The sequence below is a fragment of the Monomorium pharaonis genome, chromosome 2 (assembly GCF_013373865.1).
Source record: "Monomorium pharaonis isolate MP-MQ-018 chromosome 2, ASM1337386v2, whole genome shotgun sequence".
NCBI classification, from domain to species: Eukaryota; Metazoa; Arthropoda; class Insecta; order Hymenoptera; family Formicidae; genus Monomorium; species Monomorium pharaonis.
The window spans coordinates 10,796,918-10,820,206 of record NC_050468.1 but is presented as its reverse complement, the minus strand read 5'-3'; the positions used below and the strand labels follow the sequence as shown (position 1 = coordinate 10,820,206).

The 23,289-nt window shown below is 39.3% G+C and overlaps 1 protein-coding gene across 4 annotated transcripts in view; it reads right to left on the bottom strand.

Moving 5' to 3' along the window:
• Nucleotides 1-297: 297 nt before the first annotated feature.
• LOC105839732 (transcription factor Sox-2) overlaps nt 298-23,289 on the bottom strand; it is a 122,987-nt gene continuing 99,995 nt past the window's right edge. For 2 of the 4 annotated variants that reach the window (XR_004962222.1, XM_036282952.1), the window contains one exon: nt 298-845. Coding sequence is in view for 2 of the 4 variants with exons in the window: in XM_036282952.1 (XP_036138845.1) it covers nt 788-845 (58 nt within the window). In the remaining 2 variants the exon portion in view is untranslated. Of the gene's footprint in view, nt 846-14,604; nt 14,772-23,289 lie in introns of those variants that run through there. The other 2 variants (XR_004962221.1, XM_036282953.1) reach the window with 1 other exon arrangement.

Genomic DNA, 23,289 nt, shown 5'->3' with positions numbered 1-23,289 from the left:
CGACAATAGAGCACTCTGGATTTCGTGGGTTCCTCCTGGGGTGCGTGAGGGACCCCCGCCGCGGTTCCGTCTTCTTCCGTTATTTATGTTCTAGGATCCGAGAAAACGGTGAGGTCTCGAAGCACATCCCCCCGTTTCTTCAAGGAAGGCCATAATTTCGGCACCGCTACCGATTAATTAAACAATTATTTAGATACCTCTTGTCAGCTTTCTTGTTATTATAATACATTGTTAATTATTCGAGAAAGAAAGGGTATTTATGAAAATACAGTACTACATAAAAAATTAAAATTATTCGGATACTTGTTATTTTGCAGTTATTTTAAAACTTAAACATATGTACAATCGCTTATCTTAAATATAATTTATATTTATTTTATAAAAGTAAATTTCATTTGGTTAAAGAGTAGTCGTGAATTGATAGAATTATGCAATTAGCGTTTATAAATGTGACGTAAATGTGATTTATGACGGAGGACAGAGTTATCTGGATTCTCGTATTTCTAGAAACTTTCTCTTATTTATGCATACCGATCTACCAAAAAAGAGAACAGCGCGCTCAAATGCTTTCAAGCGAACGGCATGAATTATTCAAACGCCCTACACTTATTGCAGGTGCGATAATGATAATTGACGATGCTGAGTAACGATAATTGCGCGCGATCTTACACGTAACTATAATAATAACAATTATCATGTGCTCCTCAAAAGTAGGTGGAAATCTCATGATCTCTAACAATATATATAAATGCAAAGTATCGTTCTAATTTTCATTTAAGAATATTCTTCACGATCTCGAGTCACGTCTCAGAGTCACGTAACGTGTTTTCTCCAACCACTGATACCTGCAACAAAAGCATTTCAGAGCTTGTAAGACGTTTAGACTCAAATGTTAGACTTAGCAAATCATAATAATATAATAAATCGAATAACAGGGAAACATAAATGGAAAATAAATTACAGTCCTAAAGAATATCATTACAAGTGTCTAAAGTGACGAAGGAAGGTTTTCGAGACAAATAGGGATACCTAGAGGATCTGAGATAGGATCTGAAAATGTCTCTAGAAACAATTTCACCGCGTGAAATTTAGATCGCGCGTTTGATTTATTGCGCGACTGCGCTCGGACCGATCTGCCTCGGCATTAGCGTAAGCGCAGCTACCGGAAGAGCGAGCTGAGTAAACGCGCCTGATCTGCATCGCAAACGCGAGAACCGCAGTTGAGTTGTACGCTACGGTGGGTAGGTCGCATCCACGGCATTTCCTCTCCCCCTCCTCTCTCTCTCTCACTCTCTCTCTCTCTCTCTCTTTCTCTCCCTGTGGCCGCCACTGTGCGACTACGGCGGTGGCGGTGGCGGTGGCGAACATAACAGGGTGGACGTTTAACATATGAGTGGCTACTAGTGTTATTAATGCGGCGGTAGCGTCGTGCTCGGTTTCTTCCTCGGCGAGAGCCCACGTACTGGGCCTTAGATCCCAGACGGCGTACGGGCCGCACTAGGGGCCACCCGCGGGTCCTACGCGCACAGGAAGAGAGAGAGGAAGGGCCTTGCCCGCCAGACTGGGCTGCGGGATAGGGTACGGTAACACGACACTCGGAAACCACGGCACGACCGACGTCGTGCAACGGCCTCGAACCATCCCCAAAGGAGTTATGCCTTCCTGCCGGCATGCCGCCTAATTAATATGTGCTTAGCCCCGGAATGCTGCTGGTGTCTTTGGGGAGCTACGCACGTTCGCGCTTTCGCGCAGGTAGCAGAAGCTATAGGAAGCGAGATCGGAACGCGTCTCTCGAATCCTGGCCTAGATATGCGATACGGTATCTTGAAGATCGAATTTTGTACCCGGCCATGTTTAGGCACGCATGAGGGAAAATATATGTCATTGTATTACTCGTAGACAACGCTATTAAGTCATGTGCGACATTAAGCAAAATATCTAATTGTAAGATAGATGCGGCAATGTGTATAAAATTCGAGAATAAAGTTATACGTATTTAATGTGCAATTAAAGTCGGACGAGAGAGCTCTTTTGCAAATGCTCTGACAAATGCTACCTTTGTAATGTCAATCGCTAAAGAATCGAAATAAATCTCTTAAATAGCTTGAGAAAGTTTCAGCGAGAAACAAGTCTTTTCTTTTCCATACAAAATAAAATCTGAAACTCGGCGTCATTGAAATAATCCTCTCTCTCTCTCTCTTTCTCAACGCAGTATCTTAAAATATATATGTACATCTTAATATTACTGGCATAAAACACTGTTCTACCCAACGATTCACGCCCGAATCACGTGCAATTTACCAGGCAGACGCACGTGGGGAAAAATTCAACGTGGGTGTGCCCACCTGTTCCAAGTGTCCAGGGGAGAAAAAAGAAAGAGAGAGAGAGAGAGAGAGAGAGGGGGGGGGGAGCAGCCGAAGAACCCTGCCTCCCGCGTATCCGCTGCGATCGCTCGCTCGCGAGCGGACGTATAGGCAAATATCTCTCGCGCTCGGCCGGGACATTAGGAGTTCTCCGGCGTCCGGAGGATTATAAATCCTTAATACAGATCGGCACGCGATGCCCGGCTCGTTAGGGTGATGCATGGCCGACTCTGGTGTCCCGTGGTGTACGGTAGCCGGTACCAATACGCGTGTACGCCACCGTACCGCCGCGTGCACGCACACACGCGCGACGTTTGGTTTCTACGGGAACAACTGACACCCACACGCATCGGTGGACGCCAGGTAATAATGAGAGATCGGAGATACGGCCCGATATTAATTGTGCGCATCGAATGTGGCTACGGCTGCTGGGCCGCTGCATCCGCGCCGTGGAGGGAACAGGCCGCGCTACCGGCTTACACCGATCCTTCGGCGCGATATGTGCGATATACGATACGGGAACGAGCGTGGTGGACCTGACCTCCCGGTCCTTTCCCGCCAGTCGCGAAGGAAACGCGCGAAAAAATTTCCTCGAAAAAATTCTCGCATATGCATATGCGTTCGTGGTACGTTGTATCGTAGAATAATATAGTAGCTAAAAAATGCATCTAGTAGATATTTCTCGGAATTTTCGACAACTTTTTGAGAATATTTAGTAGCGAAAAATCTTGTAGTACATGTAAAATTTCAGCGTATGGAAGGAAGAGCTTTTTCAAAAAGCATCTCCATAAGCATATTGTTGGAAGCATTTTGGTATATAATTTGGTATTTCTATTCTGGTATAGAAAAAATTGCACTGTCTCCTAAATTTTTATTTAAAAATTCTACCACTGTATTATCATTCTTGTAGGATTATTTAAGAGCTATAGTACCTGCCGTGATTTATTATACTCGAGACGTCAACTACGGTTCATAAAAAAATTGTGATATTATAGCTGCTTTTCGATATTTTGACGTAGTTTAATTACAAAAGAGATAAATGGCTCAATTTTTGATAATTTCTAATGATATACTTATGATGCGATTTAGGAGATCGATTATCTGCACACTTATCAAAATTTTTTATTTTAAAAAAGTCATAATAAAGTAAAACATTTTTTAATTGCGTAAAAAAAGAAAAATTGTACCTTATTATGATGTAAAAACACTTAAAAATATATTCTTTATAATTTCTGCGTCATGCTTTCATATGTAAAATGTACTATGATTTCGACAATCTTTCCCTGTTATAATATACATGAACTCACCTACTTATAGCAAGGTTATATTCCAAGATTTTAATCGTATATCGAATTAATCGTAAATTGAATAACTATTGTAACATTAAGTGTGTTAAACTGCCTATTACATATACATATTGTTTAAACCATTATTTATAAATTAGTACTATTATGTATAAATAAAATATTATTTTTGTAAAAAATAATAATCTTATTATTGAAAATAATGACAATTATAGACTTTAATTTAAAAAATAATAAAACAAAACTTTTTTTTTAAATATAGTTCTTAATACAGAAGAAAAGATGCTATTATAATCCCTATTTACATTTTGTAATATTTTAAATTAAAAATTTAACATTTTTATTCAATATGTTGTTCAATCGATTTTAGACACAAGTTATAACATATCTAATACTCAGAATGCTATTTATAAAAATGTGACAACACTGCTGATCGAATAGAAACAAAAATAGTAATATGGGACCCTTTTAAAATAGATTTTAAAAATTAGTTTAAAAAATACAGTATTTTATAACAAAATTATGTATATTTAGTTAAAACAAAGAGAAAATATTGCAAAATATATGCAAATATATGTACGCAAACACATAATCTCTTCAGTGTACTGCAGTATTAAAAATTTTAAATACATATAATGTAAACTATAGATTAGCAATAGAATCAACTTATTGAATAATCATTTTAATATGAAATCTTCGGCAAAAAATCATATTAGGCCTTTTGAGATCTTTAAGCTACATTAGCAAAATCTCGTGCTATTGTTTAACATTCTATTGACTCAATAACATTGACTCAAAATATACAAAAAAGGCAGTTATGGATTATGGGGTTATAGAATTTACGATGTTTCGTGTACTTTGTGTTGAATTTTGGGGATAACTGTCAAAATTACTTCATTACATACTGTTTAGACATTATAACATGGCCACTGGTCACGAAGGTTTATTGTGTTGTCATAAAAGCTGCATTTCAGTATTGTATAATAGATAGCCGAAAGTTTTATAGGTGATTTTGAAAAATATGTCGAGTATTAATCTTTTAACTTTAGTATAACTTAAAGAGCTTAAATATGGTTTTAAAATGACGTGACTGAATTTAATGTTTGATTTAACGTGTACATGCATTTGACGTGTAAAGTTATACTGCGTTTAGAGTTATAGACCACTTGCAAGTGTCGCGAGTCTGAATCCCATAATCATTTCGAATGTAATTTGATTAATTTGGTTATTATACTTTTATTTTACATATTAGCTAATATATTATTTGTTATGATACTTGTATAATACTTCTACAGTGCGCAAAGATTTTTTGTATAAATTTTTAAATACTTTTCTATAATACTATGTATAAGATACCAATACTTTTGTGACATTAATCTGCAAAATATACCAAAGAGCGTTAATTTTTATCTTTTAAAAATAAAAATATTTTTTAGAATATTTATTAATAATGTTCAATAGCCCCTTACAAATCTCACAACCGTAATCTTTCCCCTCTTGAGTAAATTGTTAATTATGATCGTTACGTATATTTAAAAAACTTTTGTTATAACATGATTGGTAGTAGAGTTTTGTAGGTAACAAACTTGTACAATAATTATGTTACATAGATATTTACTGAGTTATTTAAATATAACCAATTGATAGTTTATAACCTTTCTCTTCACTATAGTCGAATAAATGTTAAAAAAAGTTAAGTACATATACAGTGTCCCAAAACATGTGGGTCAACGCTCGTAAAAAGATAGAAGGAATCGAGATGTTTTGAGACACCTTGTATATATTCGTGTAGTAATATGCTTAACCTTACAAAGACTAAAAACGTATGTGCAATTTAATGCAAAAATGTACATTTTGAAAAGTTTAAAATGCTTAAAAGTAAAAATGGCTTATAACAAATTTTTATATCTGTGTATTGGCATATTAACATCATTGTACAATTATTAAATAAATGATTCCATGTAATTCATGTATCACTAGAATTCCTCATTATAATATAGAAATATTATGGATAATACAAGGACTATACTTCCTTTTTAATATTTTATATTATATACAAAATTAATATGCTGCTTAAACACAGATTAACTTCAACAATTTAAACATTTCAATAAATTATTAGAAAACAGCAATACTTCCTGCATTAAAACTTTAAGCTATTTTATAATAAACGCTCGAGTATGCTAAATATTCTAAAAAAAAATTTATTCGTACATTCGTAACGCACAAGAGTAAAAAAAAAAGAGAGAAATCAGGATATCGCATTAGATACTGGAAGACAAGGGGACGGCTGCCAATCCGGGTCGTTTCGCCGGTGATTACGAGGAGTGGACAGATTGAGACGGTCCTAGGGCTCCTCCCTTTCGTCCTTCTGCCGGCGATCTCTATGCGGGCTTCTCCCGGGGCGGACGACCCACGCCCAGGACGTCCTATTCCTCATCCTGCGCACCGGCGAGAGAATATTCCCTCCCTCGTGCCGACTACGAGCCACTTTGAAGATACGATCTCGAAACAAATTACGAGTCCCGCTCTCGGGGCTCGCCCTATCTGGCTGAATTAAAATAATCGCGGGCCGTTAGCGGTCGGTCGTGTTTTTTAAATCGGTCTACACGGATCGGTTCCCCCACGGATTCGAGTTTGTCAAAGACCGCGAGGCAACCGTCCACCGTTGTGTTCGCCATTAAAGTTGCACGCACTCGCGACAATAACGAAGCCCCTAGAATTAATAACGATAACGAATTGGCATAAGTTTCTTCGCATTTCTTTCCTTATGCAAATCTTATTTTTTCGATTACCTTTTCCCTCTTTGTTTATATACATATATTTCTATTATCTTCCACTTTTTATCTTTAATTCAGATTTATAAAAATTTTGTAAATACATCAACATGGCAATTTTAGAATTGGAGTGACGTTAACTCAATGGATGCGTTAAGTCAGATTTAATTTAAAATAAGGTGTATATGAAATTTAATAGGTTTGACACTTCCGATAATATACAGTGACTTTTCTTTATAATTGAAAGCTGAGTCAGGTACATTGACATTTCAAGATGAGATCGCGGATGCTGCACCGGGAGAACCGAGGTAGAATATGTACAATACATACGTATATATCGTTATATAGCGGCGAGGCGCATGTACCACTCGGCCGCAGCTCGTCTCAATCCGGATTACGGTAACACCTGACCATCCGCAATTTTATCATCCTCCGTTCCAGAAAGATTCCAATTTTCTTCTCCTGCCACGTAGCTTTCTTTCTACCTCTGCCGGCACACCGCGCTTTCCCATCCCCCATCACTCCCTCATCCCTTACCCTTCATCCTCCCCCCCTCCTTCTTTATCTCCTCCTCTTTTTCCTCCTTTCCGTGTGCTTTTTTCCACCGTCCATGGACTCAATCTGTGTCTCATCGCGGATTATTGGGATTTCGCGAGGATGAGGAAGAAGAGGAAACTGAGGCTCGCTCGACCGTCTGAGCTCCCCGGGCTCGGTTAAGAACTAGAAGAGTACCGGCAAGGACGAGTCTTTAATTCTTTCTATCGTCAGCTGAACCCATCGCTTCGATTTCCTCTTTCGGATAGGTGGATTCAACCGATTATTCACGATGTAGGACGAGAACAGCGAGGTACATTGAACTTCCGCTAGAATCGACGGGCAATAACGAAGTTACGCGACAACGGATAATGATGCGACATAAAAAAAATCCCTCCGCGGCCTCTTTACGTTGATGACAGAGAAAATAATTGGACGATAATAAAAATCTCTTTCCGTATTGTAATGTCTCTCGTAAAGATATCACAACCGGACACGCATTGGAGATAAATATAGTTCACGGTAAAGATGGTATATCAACATTCAACTTTATTATAAGATACTAAAGAATTAAATAAAATAAGATTATATATTAATCCGGAAATATTCATTTTATTTTATTTTTTACATAAACGGTTATCAGTATTTTTATACCCATCTAAAATTCATCATTGTTAACTGCATAACGTATATCATTAATTGTATGTTATTAAATATATTTCTATTTATTCATATATATTATATAAATTTAATCAATATTTTGTGAAAAAAGTAAAAAGAAATTAACACAATAAATTAAACAAACGGAAAAAAGCACATCAAGTAACTTTTACCACAGTATTTTTACAAAACTAAAAAAAGAAAATATTTAATAAAACATTTTTTATATTACGCATTTTTATGGGGAGAGACCGGGAGAGACGGGAAGAGACGGGGAGAGACCGGGAGAGACGGGGAGAGACCGGGAGAGACGAGTAGAGACGGAGAGAAACGGGGAGAGACCGGGAGAGACCCGGAGAGGCAAAAATGTTTCTATTGTGTTTAAATTAAGGTAATAAGAAAAATAAAGATGGCTGTTATTTTATTGAAAAAAAGGAACTTATTTAAAACAGTCTTTTGAATGAATTTCTAAATCCATGGCAGCTTTTAGAAAAAAAAGTTAAAAGTACGTAAATAAATGAATATTAGATTTATTAAAGATAGATAAATGCTTATTCAAAAATAAAATAAAAAGAGCAACAGTAAAGCAAGACTCTTAAAAGTTAAACAACAAAAGAAAAATTGAAAAAAAACGTAGCATAAGAATAGAAAGCCACAGCAACGCGTGGTAGAGCATAGCTAGTATAAAATAAGAATCAAAAATCATACAAGTTTATTTATACTGTATTTGCAAAATTACTAAAAATGTTTATTTCTATTGCATTTGTATATTATATTAAGTAAATGTAAAAATTATATGAAGACTTTTCAAATAAATATTACTTTTCAATAAAAATAAACATTTATAGAAGCATGGTATAAACTTTTTATATTGTATAAAGATATTAATAGTGTTTAATATTTTTAAATTCAAAACTCATTTATACTTATATATTATTATATTTAAAATATAATAATATATATCATTATCAAATAGAGTCCCAGTTGTTTAGCCTTGAGTTAATAATTCAACAATTAAATGAATCACGAGAAGCAAAGGAGCAATTTGCCATCAAATATACAAATCTTCTGTAGACGTGTCAGAAGAATATCGATGTTTTTATAATTTTTAACGAGCGTATTTTTAATGTCGATGCTGACACATCGAGTTGCCATCGCTCGTCCAGGAACGATAGGGTCACGATCGTCATGCAAATCCTCTTATGCGGGGGGAAACAAGACGCGACGAAGGCGGCAGGAAATAAACCACCGCCGATGGAACGCAAAAATAATGATCCTCACAGGCGTGAGATAATTGGCGCAAGGAGCTTGCGCGTTCCGCAGAGACAGGCACAGAGGAAGAGATGCCCTGCGAGATCAAAAGGACCTTCACCTTCATCCGGCTCCCGGTGTTCGCTCCGATATCATAGGAGCTGATGGAACAGAAAGGAGAAGGAGGAGAAGAGGTTTCTTTTTATCGTTCGTCCGCGAAGAGGAATCGCAAGCGACGCCGACGCACGAAATCGATCTGATGATTAATTTTCAATCGCGGCTTAATTACGCCGGGCGGCTAAGCCCGATTGAAGAGGCGTCCCCGGATAGTGAAAGGGCGGGCTGTGTAGTGCAAAAAAAAAAGAGAAAAGAGAAAAAAGGAGATCACGTGAAGGGAGAGAAAGAGAGAGAAAGATAGAGAGGGGGGAAGGGAAGAAATGAGCGAAAACGAGAGAGATGGAAAGGCCGCGTCCCAGTCGCCCCTGCAGCCGTCGAATAAAAGACTCTTCGTTCTCTCTAGAAGAGGATTGTGTCCAAGGATGAGGACACGCTGGCGCGGGGATGAAAGGGTGCTCGCTCGAGAAGGCGGGGGTGGCGCAGGATCGACGCAGGACACGATTGCCAGGAACACGTGATTAGATGGTCCTCCTTCCACGCGATTCTCCAGATTGGACACCCCGTCGTTGGGAGACGTAAAAAAATGCAATCGGCTCTTACCGTAATGAAAAAGTCCCGACCCCGGGGGTAATACGGCAACTGACGGTTGTACGTTGCCTATGTGTATACGCGTGCGTGCGCGCTTGTATGTACGTGTAACGCGCGCGTTTGTAGATGCACGAGAGCATGGCTGCTGGATCGTAGCGGCAATTGCAGCTGTCGCGTTGGGAATGATGACGCATTTAGTATGCCTAGAAATCTCAATTTTTACGGGCGAAGATAAAAGTTTTCTTATTATATCATATCAAAGGAAAACAAAAAATTATCATAAATTGCGTATCATCGTTGCATGCGAAGTTACATTTTCACACTTGATCATCATAGTTTATATCTCCGCTTAAAAAAAAGCTCATTAAATCTTTACCTTCATTTGACTTTCTATTTTATGTACATTTAAATATAACTTATCAGATAAAAAGCGGAGCTGGGAAATATTTCGCATTATCTTATGTAACAAGAGGATGAGTGGTAAGAATGAAAAATGTATTAGGTTTTAAATGAGAGACGAAACCATCGTAAGATTGAGTTTAAGAGGCAAAATACAACATCATCGAGAGAGCAAGAACCCCGTTACTCCCGTGATTCATCGGTCTTTTTACGCTGGGTGGCCAGAATAATTCACCCTAATGCCCCACCTAACTGCCTGCGACCCTCGTTGCCCGATTGTTTATTGCCAAAAAGCATCTCTTTAATATATATCATTCTACCTCGAAAGAGATCTCGTCTCCTTCGGAGGAAAAAGGGGGCGAGTGAGAAAAAAAAGGAATTCTGGCATGGACCCGACGAGAGATTTACCTTCACGAGACTTCAATTTCTTCCTCGACGACTTCGCGCGAAGTGAAAAGCGGGACAAATAAAGGGAACCGCGGGAAGCAAAACGATATTGCAAAAATTCTCCAAGTATTATTGCAAAATTTACATCTGTATGAATTCGTTAAAGTATTAAAAACTTTTTTTAACTATCAGTTCCGCTGTACGTTAGAATAAAAGAACGCGTTTTACACGTTGGTTTTATTACAATCCTGTTGAAAATCCGTAAAAATTATTAATTCCGACCGTTTCGACGAAAACATCATCGTACACGTAATGCATCCCTTCATACGGCCGCGGCTAATATGGCGGCAACTCTTTTTCAATTACCGATTCGCAACAAATTTGCGTCCATCTCCATTAATATGTCCGGAGATATTGATTCGCGTCCCGCTCGCTACCATCGAAATGCCTCCGAAAAATATAGCTTCCTCTTTTTCGTTGATGGTCGTCGTATATCAGAACGGTACGGAGATAGAGGGGAAGGACAAAGGATGGTAGGGAAGGGAGGGAAAGGAGGGGTGGGAAGGGGAGAGAGGAGGTGGAACTGTCGAATTGACGTACGATACGAGGTGTATTAATTAGCGGCGGGAGAAAATTGCGACTGAGCATAGCCTCCGGGATTGAAATCGTTATCGAGGGGGTTTACCTCGCGATTTTGATTTAGCCCCGGCCTTCCACGTCAATTCTAATTGCGTTTGACAGTAATTTGGCAAGGGAGAGAGGGCTGATTGACGGCTAAGCCGCACGGCCACGTTCGGTTTCGCCCCATGTTCCTCTTACGTTTCCTCCACCCGGTTTTCTTTTTTCTTTTTTTTTTTTACCAATCTAACAATAATACACCTCATGTGCGTGCGCGTGCACGGTTGTATTTTTCAGCACACGCCGCACTAAGAACAGTTTGAGTCGCAAATATCCGACGTACAACCGCAGCCAATTAAAATAATGCCGATGTTAATTAAGCCGCCACGCCGATCATGTTGTGTGACATGTACGAAATATCGCGCCGATCATCATTATGAAAATCCGAACGTATTGAGAATCGATCGTAAACTGGTACCGGATACATTGCGGAAAAATGATACACGCTAAACTGGTGGCCAATTGACTGCTTTCCGCGAAAAAGCCAATAAATGAATCAATATTCAAGAATTGTGCATTGAGAAAAAAGTTGCTAGCTTGACTAAATACAATTTGTCCCTACCAATTTCTTTAGTTCAAGTATTTGTATATTTAAATTGTGTACAGAGTTTTATAACTAATGGCACAATCGGGAAAAGAATGAATCTATGAGGAAAAATTAAGTAAAAAAATAGAATAAAATTCTTTCACGTAATCTGCCACTTTTATGATAATCGAACTTGAAATTTGGCATATTTTGACGTAAAATATGAAATTGTCTTGTAAATTATTTATCAAATAATCAACTATTTTTTCAGAATCATTTTCTTCCCGGTGTTTATTACGAAACACGTTATATACTATTCATATATACAATTATTGTGTATATATACATAATATATAGATATATATATTTATGCATTTAAATATAAACATGTGTTTTTGTAATATATACTTCATTTGAGTATATATTAAATACTTGAACTAAAGACGTAAGTGATGCGCAAACATATAATTATAAATGTATTTAATCAAATTAATAACTCTTTTACTCAATATAAGACATGTAAACAAAAAATCTATTAAAAATAAAATTTATACACTTATATCAAACAATAAACCGATAAATTCGTTTATCATTCTTTTCTCATGTGTTTTTTCACATTATAGAATCAGAGTTGCGCAAAGTACATGATAAATGACATCTTCGAAGGACGGCAAGTGTGCAGTTTCAAATTGGAGCAGCAGAAACTGCGAGGTGCCTGGCCGATCTCCGTGGCGAGACAGTATTAGCACGCGCGAATTAATTAAGCCATTAGCCGGTGCTGATGCACGCCTGTTAATCATCAGTCACTAATTATGCTAAGCAGCCGAGGTGCAGCAGGGACGTATGGTATGCAGGTGAACGCAGTGTATTACAAGGCCGTAGCACGTGCTGCATCATCGATCCGCGAGCGAGAATGCAAGTTGCGATGCGCTCTGCTGTAACATCGACGTGCGATTTTGTGTAAATGATCGCCAGTCGTCTCTTTGATCGCAGACATTAACACGTAACGACAATTCATGGGTGAATATAAAAATGCTCGCTTGTTATTTCTTAAATTACATTTTGATTATTTTGTTTATCAGTATTATATCTCTCAGTCCGCCATCTTTGTGATATCTTTTTTTTAGATTAAAAGTGTTAATTTACAACCAAATTGTAATTTAACTGTATTTATTAATTAAAAAAGACATCACACAATGTTTTCTCGTAATGTGTGATTTTCCCTTTTTTCACTTTCAAATAGAACAAACCGACCGAAATCTCATGGACGTTCAATGACCCGACTTTAAGTTGGATACCCTCGATACCCGCCAAGGGTGGTGGCTAAAACAAAGGGCTGGTCTCGGGTTGGTCGATAGTCCACGGCCGCCAATCAGGCGAGACCTCGCCAGCAACCCTCGTCCTTGCGATCCTCCGCAAGGGTGGGTTAGATTCCGGAGAGGGTTCGTTCGTCCATGTAGGAGACAGATTCTCCGAGATCGAGAATTCAGGAGAACACCCACGGCTCACCAGTCGTCTCCACGGTGACGACTACTGGATGGAAAAGACGGGCCAATATCTTCCCTTCTTATATATACCGAATATTCGCCTTTGTCGGGTAGATCGCGAGTGGCCCACTCGGTTCTATCGAACGATAAACTGAGAACACGAAAGATGCGCGCTGGCTTTACCGCGAGATTGAAATGTATAACGCCATTTTCATGCCGAAGCGTTCTCATATCCTTAAAAATACTTCAAAGATTAAATTCTAAGGCTGAATCTGCCTTTGAATTATATATTAGAAATATATAAAATAAATATTATAATGAAAAAGATTCCTACAAAGTCCAAAAAGTTTAATTTTTGGGAAATAAAAAACTTTTCACCTTTAAATTATTCATTGTATAAATATGATATTTATATCATGTTCTTTCTCTGAACGTGTAATAGATATAAAAGCAGGTTCTAAGATTTAATCAATATTTTAAAAATTTATTTAAAAAAAAATGAAAAACGTTTAAACTTGTTTCTGTTCTGTGAAAATTCTATATTTATTACCAACTTCTTCAAAAATATTTTATATTTTATGTATTTTTTTATATATTTATAAATATATTTTATATACTCTTCTTATAACATTAATGATAATAAAAATTAAGTATTATTTAAGATGTAAAATAATTCTTTATTTTTATTTATAAAATGTTATAAGTTGCTCTTTATAAAAACATATTATTTCATCTCTGTTTGTATAAATATAATAATTTTTCTCTGGACACATAAAAGGTACAGATAAAGATTTTAAGAGCAAAGACATAAAATAAAAATATACTAAAATATACTTAAAAAATATAAATACTATAGAACATATATACAATTACGAATATATAAAATTCATCTCATTGCTTTTGTAAGTGTTGAAAATAAATGAATATAAAAAAAGCAAAACATATAGATTGAAAATCTTAATTCAAGCAACCTATATTTTTGTCGTTCTACTTCGTCGTGGAATATTCATTTAGATCTTAAAATTACACATGGGTTTCCGATGGAGCAGCCATACTCTTATCTCTACGGTGACGACGGCTGAGAAAACGAGCCAAGATCCGCCCTTCCTTGATACGTCGACCCTCGTCGCTGGCATCAGAAAATTAAACGCAGCCGGCCATTCGTTTTTACTCGAAATATGGCGGATCTCCGTCGAGGAGCTGTAATCTCCTCGAGAGAGTATTCCGAGATACAAATTGATTTTAAGCATCCATCTCTGATATTCTCTCTGTAATTCAGTAATCGCAAATCTCGTGAGATCGTAATGCTACCTCGACTGTAATTAGGAAAGCTGAGAGACGAACTTGATTTCTTACCTCAAAGCATCAGCCTTCATACTTTTCGATTGAAAAAATCATAACTATACTCTTATATCTGTTCAGTCTTAATTTTAAATTATCACGTATTTCGAGTTACAACGTCGTCGTACGGAAGATGTAAAGTGAGTTTGTGTCAGCTGCATATTTACCGCAACAAAAATCATCATTTGGCAATTTGTCTCAACGTATCTCGTTTATTCAACACTTATTTTTATTATACATCCTTACGCGTTAGGTCTACATAAAAACTTATTAAAACGAGCTTAATCATATGTTCATAACTGGTTCTGGGCTGGGGCAGCTTCGCGCGGCAGCGTCTCGGTGCGCACAATGGCCTGGCTCTAGAAAAACAAACAGAACGTTTTATAAAATCTATTCATTGCATTCCCCTAAGATTATCGTTTTTGCAATAACAACAATTATGAGTCGAGATCATCAACTAAATACAATTAAGTATTTCATAATTTAGAAAATACAGTAATTGTGTTGAAACTCTGAGAATGTAGCTACCTCTAGATAATTAATGTCCATTTCTGTTAATATATGTAGATTAATTGTGATCTTGGTTCAAATTATTCTTCATCTTCTTCTATATAATTCTTAAAACTAAAAAGATAATAAGTAAATTAAATTGAGATTAAAGTTAATCTACATTAGTAGAAACAGAGATTGAAGGATGAGTAGAATTAACATTGAACCGAATTAAATTTAAATAAAAACTTTTGCAATTTAAAATTCAATTTTTTACTTTTTATTTCGTATGTAAATCTGTTGTTTATTACAATATACAGCATTATTAGATATAAATTTTAACACAGCTCCGGAGATATTCAAAGGTATTTCACAAATCACATATCAACATGTAAGTGTTAATTAAACAATCAAAGTAATCTCGTGAATGGGGAAAAAAATTAAAAGTCAAAGATAACCTCTTTTCAAACGTAATATGACATCTTTCTGTTTCAACAAATGTCGTAAAATAACATCAGTTGTCGCGGCCACAAGACACTGATGTATTTATCACACCGATAAAATTCAATGGCACACTTGTTACGCCGATGAGAGTTGTTTAAAGTTGGGGAAAAAAGGATAACGAGCCGCTTTTGTAAATGATGAACAAAAACCGAATGTGTAAATGGCCGTCGACGAGTTGCCGCGTTGATGAAGAGGGTGGCATCGTCGACGAAGTGGTAATATAAACTTACTGATTGCAATTGCTACCGGTCTTTTGGGAATTTATATATGTATATAAAAAAACACGCGGCAACAGAGAGCCACTGTTTTCGCAGATCGATAATCGTTTGTCACGGCGCGTCGAGGTGAAACGCGTTCGCGAGCTTTTTTATTAACTCCCGCGCGTGTCCCACGAGCTTTCACCTTCTCTACCCGTGTTTCGCGTTCACGTGCATACACCACGTGTACATCGTGCTGTTAATAATCATGAATAATTATCTGACATCTCGATATTCGATATGCTCCTCTCAGTGAGAAGAGCCTTTCTCTCATTTGAGAAGAGCGCACGCACAATTAACAAAAAGCTGCTGAGGAATTATTGAATCCTACAGAGTCGAACCTTGAATATTTTAGATATAATTAACATTTTACATAATAAGTAGCACAATAGATATTTAATTATCTAAATAACAAATTTAGTTTAAAATTATATTTCAAGACTGAAAGCTCATTCGGCACTTTAACATGTAAATAAAATCACACAAGAAATATTAAGCGCTAAAATTCAGCTTTGACAGAATAATGCTCATCTCTAATTCATGTTTCGGTCAATGTTTCCAGATTATTGTTTCAATTTTATTTTAAAATTTAAAATTCTATATACTTTTGGAGCAATTACTGAACTAGAACTGATATATTACTTTCTGTCTCATAAATAACTGATAAAACTACTTAGGATTTAAACCAAAATATAACACTTTGCTTGCGGCTACTTGCGCACAAAAGGTGCACAAAATCTGAGCCTAATAATTGAACAAAAACAGAACGACAACTGGAATATTTAACTGACTAATAAGCAAGCTTGAAAGCCTGTCTATCAATACTAAACAATAACTGGACAGGTGTCTACGTATATTTTTATCAAGAACACTGCTTGAACTGCTGATGAAACTGCATCGGGTTCTCGTTCATTTCCTAAGCAGCATTGTTACTACAATAAGAATGCAACAATGCTGCTAAGATAGTAACTGGATGGGTGTCCAGGAAAAGTGTATACATCATCTCTACCGGGGCAGCCTCTTTATCGTTCAAAAAGCCGATTGTCCGAGTAAGATAAGTCGAAGCCGATATTGATTTTTGCTAATAATACGGCGAAACGTTTTTAGTATTCCAGCTTTGCGGAAAATCCGCGTTTCTGGAGGAATCGTAGACGTTTCGAAATAGACACGACGATTGCGAGTCGATTCCGATGCGAGAGAGGGTACTCGAAGCGGATAAATTTTTATCAGCGCTCGTTCCGGCGTTCCGAGCTTATTAAGCCGTCCGTCCGTCCGTCCGTTCGTTCGTTCGTCCTCACAATGGCCGTCGAACGGATGGAAAGCCGCGAGCGAAGGTATGGAAGATTCGCAATCCGTATACCCAATCCTCTCTTTCAGTGTAATTATTTTTACGCGAGTCGAGAGCTCCTGCCGATGACAGCGGACCACGACTACCGGAGGAGGCGGAGGTGGAGACGAGACGGGAGACGAGGAGGCGAGGACGCGACGCGACGGCGACATCGCGTGTCGGATCCAGAGAGGCGACATTGGTTTCACCGTCGAGGAGAGAAGCGAGAGACACGGGCAGGTGGAGGCCTAGCTGGACTGAAGTCCGGGTCACCCCCCCTGCACACACACTGCACACTCGTGCGAGCCGCGGGAGTGGAGAGACGCGGATGGAAAACCCGCGGCGGATGGGAAAAGGTAGGCGAGCGCTGGCGCGTGACGGGCGGGGGTGGGACAAAGATCGGTGTCATTGGCAGCATCTCGGCGAGCTGGAAACCGACAGGCGGAAACTGACAAACTGACACGTGACTGGAACACCTGGCGAGCCGATAGAAACTGTACGCCGTGTCGGTGGCGCGGGCGCGACTTCGACCAGAGTCTCCTGGAAAAGGGAAAACCACGAACCGGACGATCTGTCTCGTTTAAAGACCCTGGAAACGTTCTCGCGGGGTTTCTTCCCTCCTCCTCCCGTTTGCCGCGGGGAAAATACGATCGGGAACAGTGTCCTATTTCGTGAATTTTTTTGTGATTCTCAGATGAAACTCGCGGGTAGCTGAAAGTAGGCTTTACGCGCCACGAGAAAGTTTATTGCACGTACGCGTAACAGGAGCAGGAAGCTCCACGTCTCAGAAAGAGTACAGGTTGGCATGAAAGTAATGACTCTCTTGTAAATAAACAAGCGAGCAATCGGTGTGTGCTTTCCGAACTTAAAATCCACGTTCACGCACCATTACTGTTATTAGGACTGTTACTTTTCAACATTTTCACTATTACCAAGGAAAAAGAAGCGGACCCAAACAAATTATTGTGCCTCGAAGAGAAAGGAGTATACGAGGTTAATAGGAAATACGTTTGTACCAACGCGACAACAGGCGCAGTAGTCCGCATTTTCTCGCGAAGAAACTCGATCGCCGCCTCGTCGTTTTCAGCAACGTTGGCAAAGTGGTCCCGATCTCCCTCTCCCCCTGATGTAATAAGCAAATATCCCGAATAATAACGAGGCACGTCGCAAGCAATCTTATGACAGTATAATCTTCCACATTACGTACAGCTTAATCCGATCCTGGACGAGAACCAGCGTGGATGATTCAGTGAGGGGACGAAGGGGGCGACGGGGAGGTAACGGAGGATGACTCTGCGAGAACGAACGAACGGACGGACGGACGAACCAACGAACGAACGAACGAACGCGCGGCCAGCCAGAGCGCTCTGTCCGCTCTCTGGTTCAATTTCTGGCGTCAATTAAAAAGTGATGCGGACCGAGGAAAATCAGGAATTAACGAAGCGGGCCCCGAGCCGTTCCCGTCCACGCCGACGTTTCGCCGACGCCCCGTTCCCATTCTCGCGGCGAATCGTCCTTAATCGGCTGTCATTGAGGAATCTTGGCAAGAGCCGATCGATGTGATGCCGATCCGATTTTAGCGAAGACGTCCAGAAGTGGAATCGAGTCTATGTGCGTGAAGAACGAACCGCGAACCGTAAGAGAGAGAGAGAGAGAGAGAGAGAGAGGGAGAGAGAGAGAGAGAGACGTCGTCTCCCTCGCTGCTCCTTCGAGGCGATCATGATGGAGAGAACGACCGCGTTCGAGCGGAAACGAGTGTTTTCTTTAAACTCTTTATTATTCTCTTATCTAATACATATTCGAGATTGAGCTGATTGAGAATCGACTAATAGTGTCAAAGGCAGAATGGCACGTATGATAACGACTTTATGCGAAACCTTGGCGACGATAGGAAAAACAAACCTATATGCAACGGAGCACGTGTTCGGGAACATGTGCAGATTTGAACGAAACTGACCCTTGATCTTTCCCTTTATAACGACCTTCTTCCTACTGCGCTGCGTTGCAACGGCTAACCGCGATTCGGACTTGAGAAAGGAGGCTTCGCCTCGTCTCGAACTAGCACCCAGCTGAAGTTCGTTACACAGCGTGACTCGGCAAAGACGATTTCTTGGACGATCTACCTCGCCTCGCGCCTTCGACGGATACTCTTTTGCGCGAGCGAGCGAGCGATCGAACGGACCTTCTTCCACCGGAGTTTGAAGAAAGCTGTCGCGAGCTACCCATCATTAGCGCCCATAATTACCGAATTCGCAGTCGCGCGATTTAATTGCGCGATTGCGATATTATTAATCGATCGGGAACCCGGGCACCATAATATTCGCACGCAACTTTTTCACACGCAACGAAAATCGATTGTTCCGAGTCTTCAGAGTCCAACTTCTCACTGTAATTCATTTTTAGTCATAAAGCTTTAAATTGAAATTGGAAACTATCGTTAACCAATAACACGATAAATGTTAGGACGTCAATATTTAATAAGATTGAATACTGGACCGATGTGTGACACAAGAAATAATAAGTGCCATTTTTCGGTTTGAGTGGATCTTGGTGCTTAATAATATTTCCCTATCATTTATTAAATGTATTTTTCAATTCCATAAGCTGCGCACCGATGGCTGTTGGACTTAAAACGTAATCATAAACTGAAGTTAGAAATAATCTCTTAAGTTAATTTGATTGTCAAATTCAGTGATAAAGTATGTTGAGAAATTAAAAAACTTGTTGCGAAAAATATTATTTCAGTCAAAATGTATCAATATTTAAATTAAAACTTAAAGATATAATATATTGTATAGTCGATCTGTGTTCAAATATTTAAAGTAAAAGAAAAAGCATCCGATTCAAATATATTTCAGACAGTTCGAATCCAAGCAGTGATTAATATATTATCAATTTATGTCTGAAATCGAAACAGTAAAAAAGACTGGAAACACAATATGCATTGAAAATAAAGGAGCAATAAGTTGTTTTTACATTAACATGTTAAAAAAATTAGGTTTAAACTATGATGAGGTTTGAACTATTTAGCGTTTAATCATGAAACTTGAATAGTCCGAAATATTCGATCATCCGATGTTTTCGATTTCACTGATGTAAGTCGTGAAGCGTTCTATTCATTTATTTGTGACAATTTTGTATATTTACGGGGAAATAAACTTTCTTGAAATCACACCTTGGCGTTTCCCGATCTTTAATCCTCGCCAAAACGCTCGAACTGCAACTGGATTCAACTGGAGGGTTAGTCGTAGTCACGAATTCTGTTGCGCTTGCTGCAGAATTTGCCATTATCCACCCGCGCCGTTTCGCCAATGTTGACTACGAAACTCCGTAACGGCGTGTTGCAATCGTGAAAGGCGCGGAGCTTTGCGATGACTGTTGCAATTTACCCTCTCGACTAGCCCCGCCTACAGCCGGCTACAACGTTTCTCGTGAATTAACGGCTCGCCGTACAATGTGAAAGTAAATCGTCGAGAGCACATATCGGCCGGCTGATTAAGAACGCGTCCATCCAGCGCCGCGGCCTGCGATCATCAATCGGCACTGGGGGCAAAAAAGCGGGGACACGTCCCCGCATGCGTGCGTACGTGCGTGCGCGAGATTGCGAACGCCGACGCGAGGAAAGGGCGGCGCGAGGGAGCGAGAGAGCCCTACGCGTGGAAGGAACGGCGACGGCCGCGCGCGGCTAATTACCTGAAATAACCCATTAGTCCTGTATCCACCGGGGAATTACAAGGCAACTGCTGAGACAGAGAAGGCGCGTCGTCTTTGACGTGTTAATCTCGCCCGAAGGACCGCGCGTTCCTCTTCCACAGCCTACCTCTTCTTACCTTTACCCTCGTGCCCCTCCCTCCCTCCCTCTCCCTCTCTCTCTCTCTCTCTCTCTCTCTCTCTCTCTCTCTCTTTCTCTCTTTTTCTCCTGTTTCCGTGAATCAGCACTATCGCGCACCTGAGAAAAATCGCCGGCACGGAACGAGCCGCGATGCAGATCCGCCGAATCGATTATCGGTGTAATAAGCCGTGCCATTTGGGCGTGATCCCAGAACAAACTCGCGCTGCGAAAACTTCTAGCGTGTGACAGACGCATTACAATGTTTATCAAAAGTTTTGTAAATCGCCGCCGGTCGTAATCGTCTGGCGTTTACGTGCTAAATAATTAATTCCGACATAACGTTTCCCTGCGACTTGACAGAACGACGATTCAAGCTTCGTCGAAACAATTTTTGTACGCATTTTAACATTTTTGCCTTAGGTCACTCCCATTATCATTTCACTCGACGATTTCATTTCGGAGCGGTTATATGCTCAGGTGGTTTTGCGAGCAGAGATAATTTTCGCCGTGTTTTTCAACAGAGAAAAGAAGTCCCCGCGGAAGAAGAACCGATCGACAGTGCCTTCGGATAACTGCTTGGCGGAGATTCGGAGGTTGGAGGCCGCGAAGTGAGAGGAGCAATCACGAACGATTTCATAGCTGTCACCCTCGATGGAGGACCTCGGGTTCCATTTCGAGGTTCCCGGGCCGGGGAGATCTCTGTGGAATGACGGGGCGCATTCCCCTCTTCGCCTCGGGAGGAAGCTTTCCCTCTTGAAAAAATTCGGGATACCCGCCGCCGCGCCGGAGCGGGCATGTACCTCGCGCGAACCCATCGATCCGGAGGCCGTCCACCTGACGTTTCAATTTTTAATCGCCCGCACGATACATTACGCCTCAATGTGCGCGCAAGAACGTTCGAGCGGCTCGGGATTGGAGAGCGAATCGAATTTCGCCTGGAAATTGAAATATTTTATATTCCAATCCGTCTCGAAAAACGCAATCTCCTGGAATATCGTCGAAGAATGATTGTTTGTATCGGGAGAGACCTATTATATATATCTTATGCTAGGGAATTCTTATCCTTGTGAGAAACTGAGATAACAATTTTCTTCGGTCATAAATTTTCGGAAAAAGAATGTCTCATAAGTCAGAGGAAAAAACACTTAAATCAATCGCATTCTCTTATTTACGAGGCATATATCAGAAAAAGATCAAACTACAAAAAAAAAAAGAAAAATTCTTTTAGTGGCACATTTACACAGACCTATGTCATTTTTCTAACCATCAGTATTTTTTAAGCAACCAAATTTATCTTCCGTTTAAAAATTTGTTGCCTCTTGGAGAAAGTGAGCATACTCGTCGCGCACAGAAGGAGCTGACTGACGGTCTACCCGCGATAAATCGTCAAGTAATAATTGGGACTGTTTTCTTAAAAATTTCTATAAGAATTCAGACAGTGCAAGCAAATAACACACGGAATCACTTGTTTGATTTTACCCTCGGTTATATTGCCACCAGTCTATTTGTCTCCTTGAAACAATAATTTAACAGTGACTTATAATTGTTGCCAAAATAAACAACCCTACCAGTTATAAAATGACAGTTTTTGTGCAAAGAATATAAATATGCAATCTAATGTTTAGAAAATAATGGTGTCTAGAAAAATAACGTGAGTCTGTATACGTGTTTTGTGGCGCTAATAAGAATTTTTTTTTACGTCTGGTTAATTCTTTTGCTTAAAAAACACCCTATCTAACAACCCACTCGCGCCAAGTAATTTATAGTAGATGTTTATTTTAGAAAAAATAAAATAGTTTGCGCTCCGTCAAAAATATATAAAAAAAAGGTGATTACATAGAAAATAAAGTAGATATGTATTTTATAAATAATACAAGTTTTTCCCCTTTATTTTGTTTCTTTTGCTGGCCCTTACTTTTAATATACGCCTGGTATTAATATCATAATAAAATAAATAAATAGTTTGGTTAAATTTTAATATAATATAAAGTAAAATTCTAAAAATTCAAAACACGACGTCGTCCCATGGCTGTATATTATAATTTTTAAGGATAAATTCCAAAAGAAATTCTATCTGTATAATGTAGCTGTAAAAAGAGCCCGTTAAACTTATTTATCGATCCCGAGTGAAAAATAGAAACAATTAAAAGTATAAAATAACTTTTCCTCGCGTCAGTGCATTGTTGACTATCAATTAACGTACGACATCATACGTGTTGTCTGTCACGGGAGATCTGAGAAAATCTTGGAAGATCAGCTCGAAATCGGTTAGTTCCACGTACTTTCCCGACTGCCGCGCTCCGCCTATCCAATTTGCTCCGTGGACGTTGCTCAAAGAACGACTCATTCTCGCCGTGCGTACGAGCGATGTCGAAATGAGAGAGCGCGTTGGAGGGCCGGTACTCTCGAGAGAGGCGTAGAAGCTCGAGTTTACTCGTTTGAGCGCGACGAAAGGGCCCGTTCTTGCG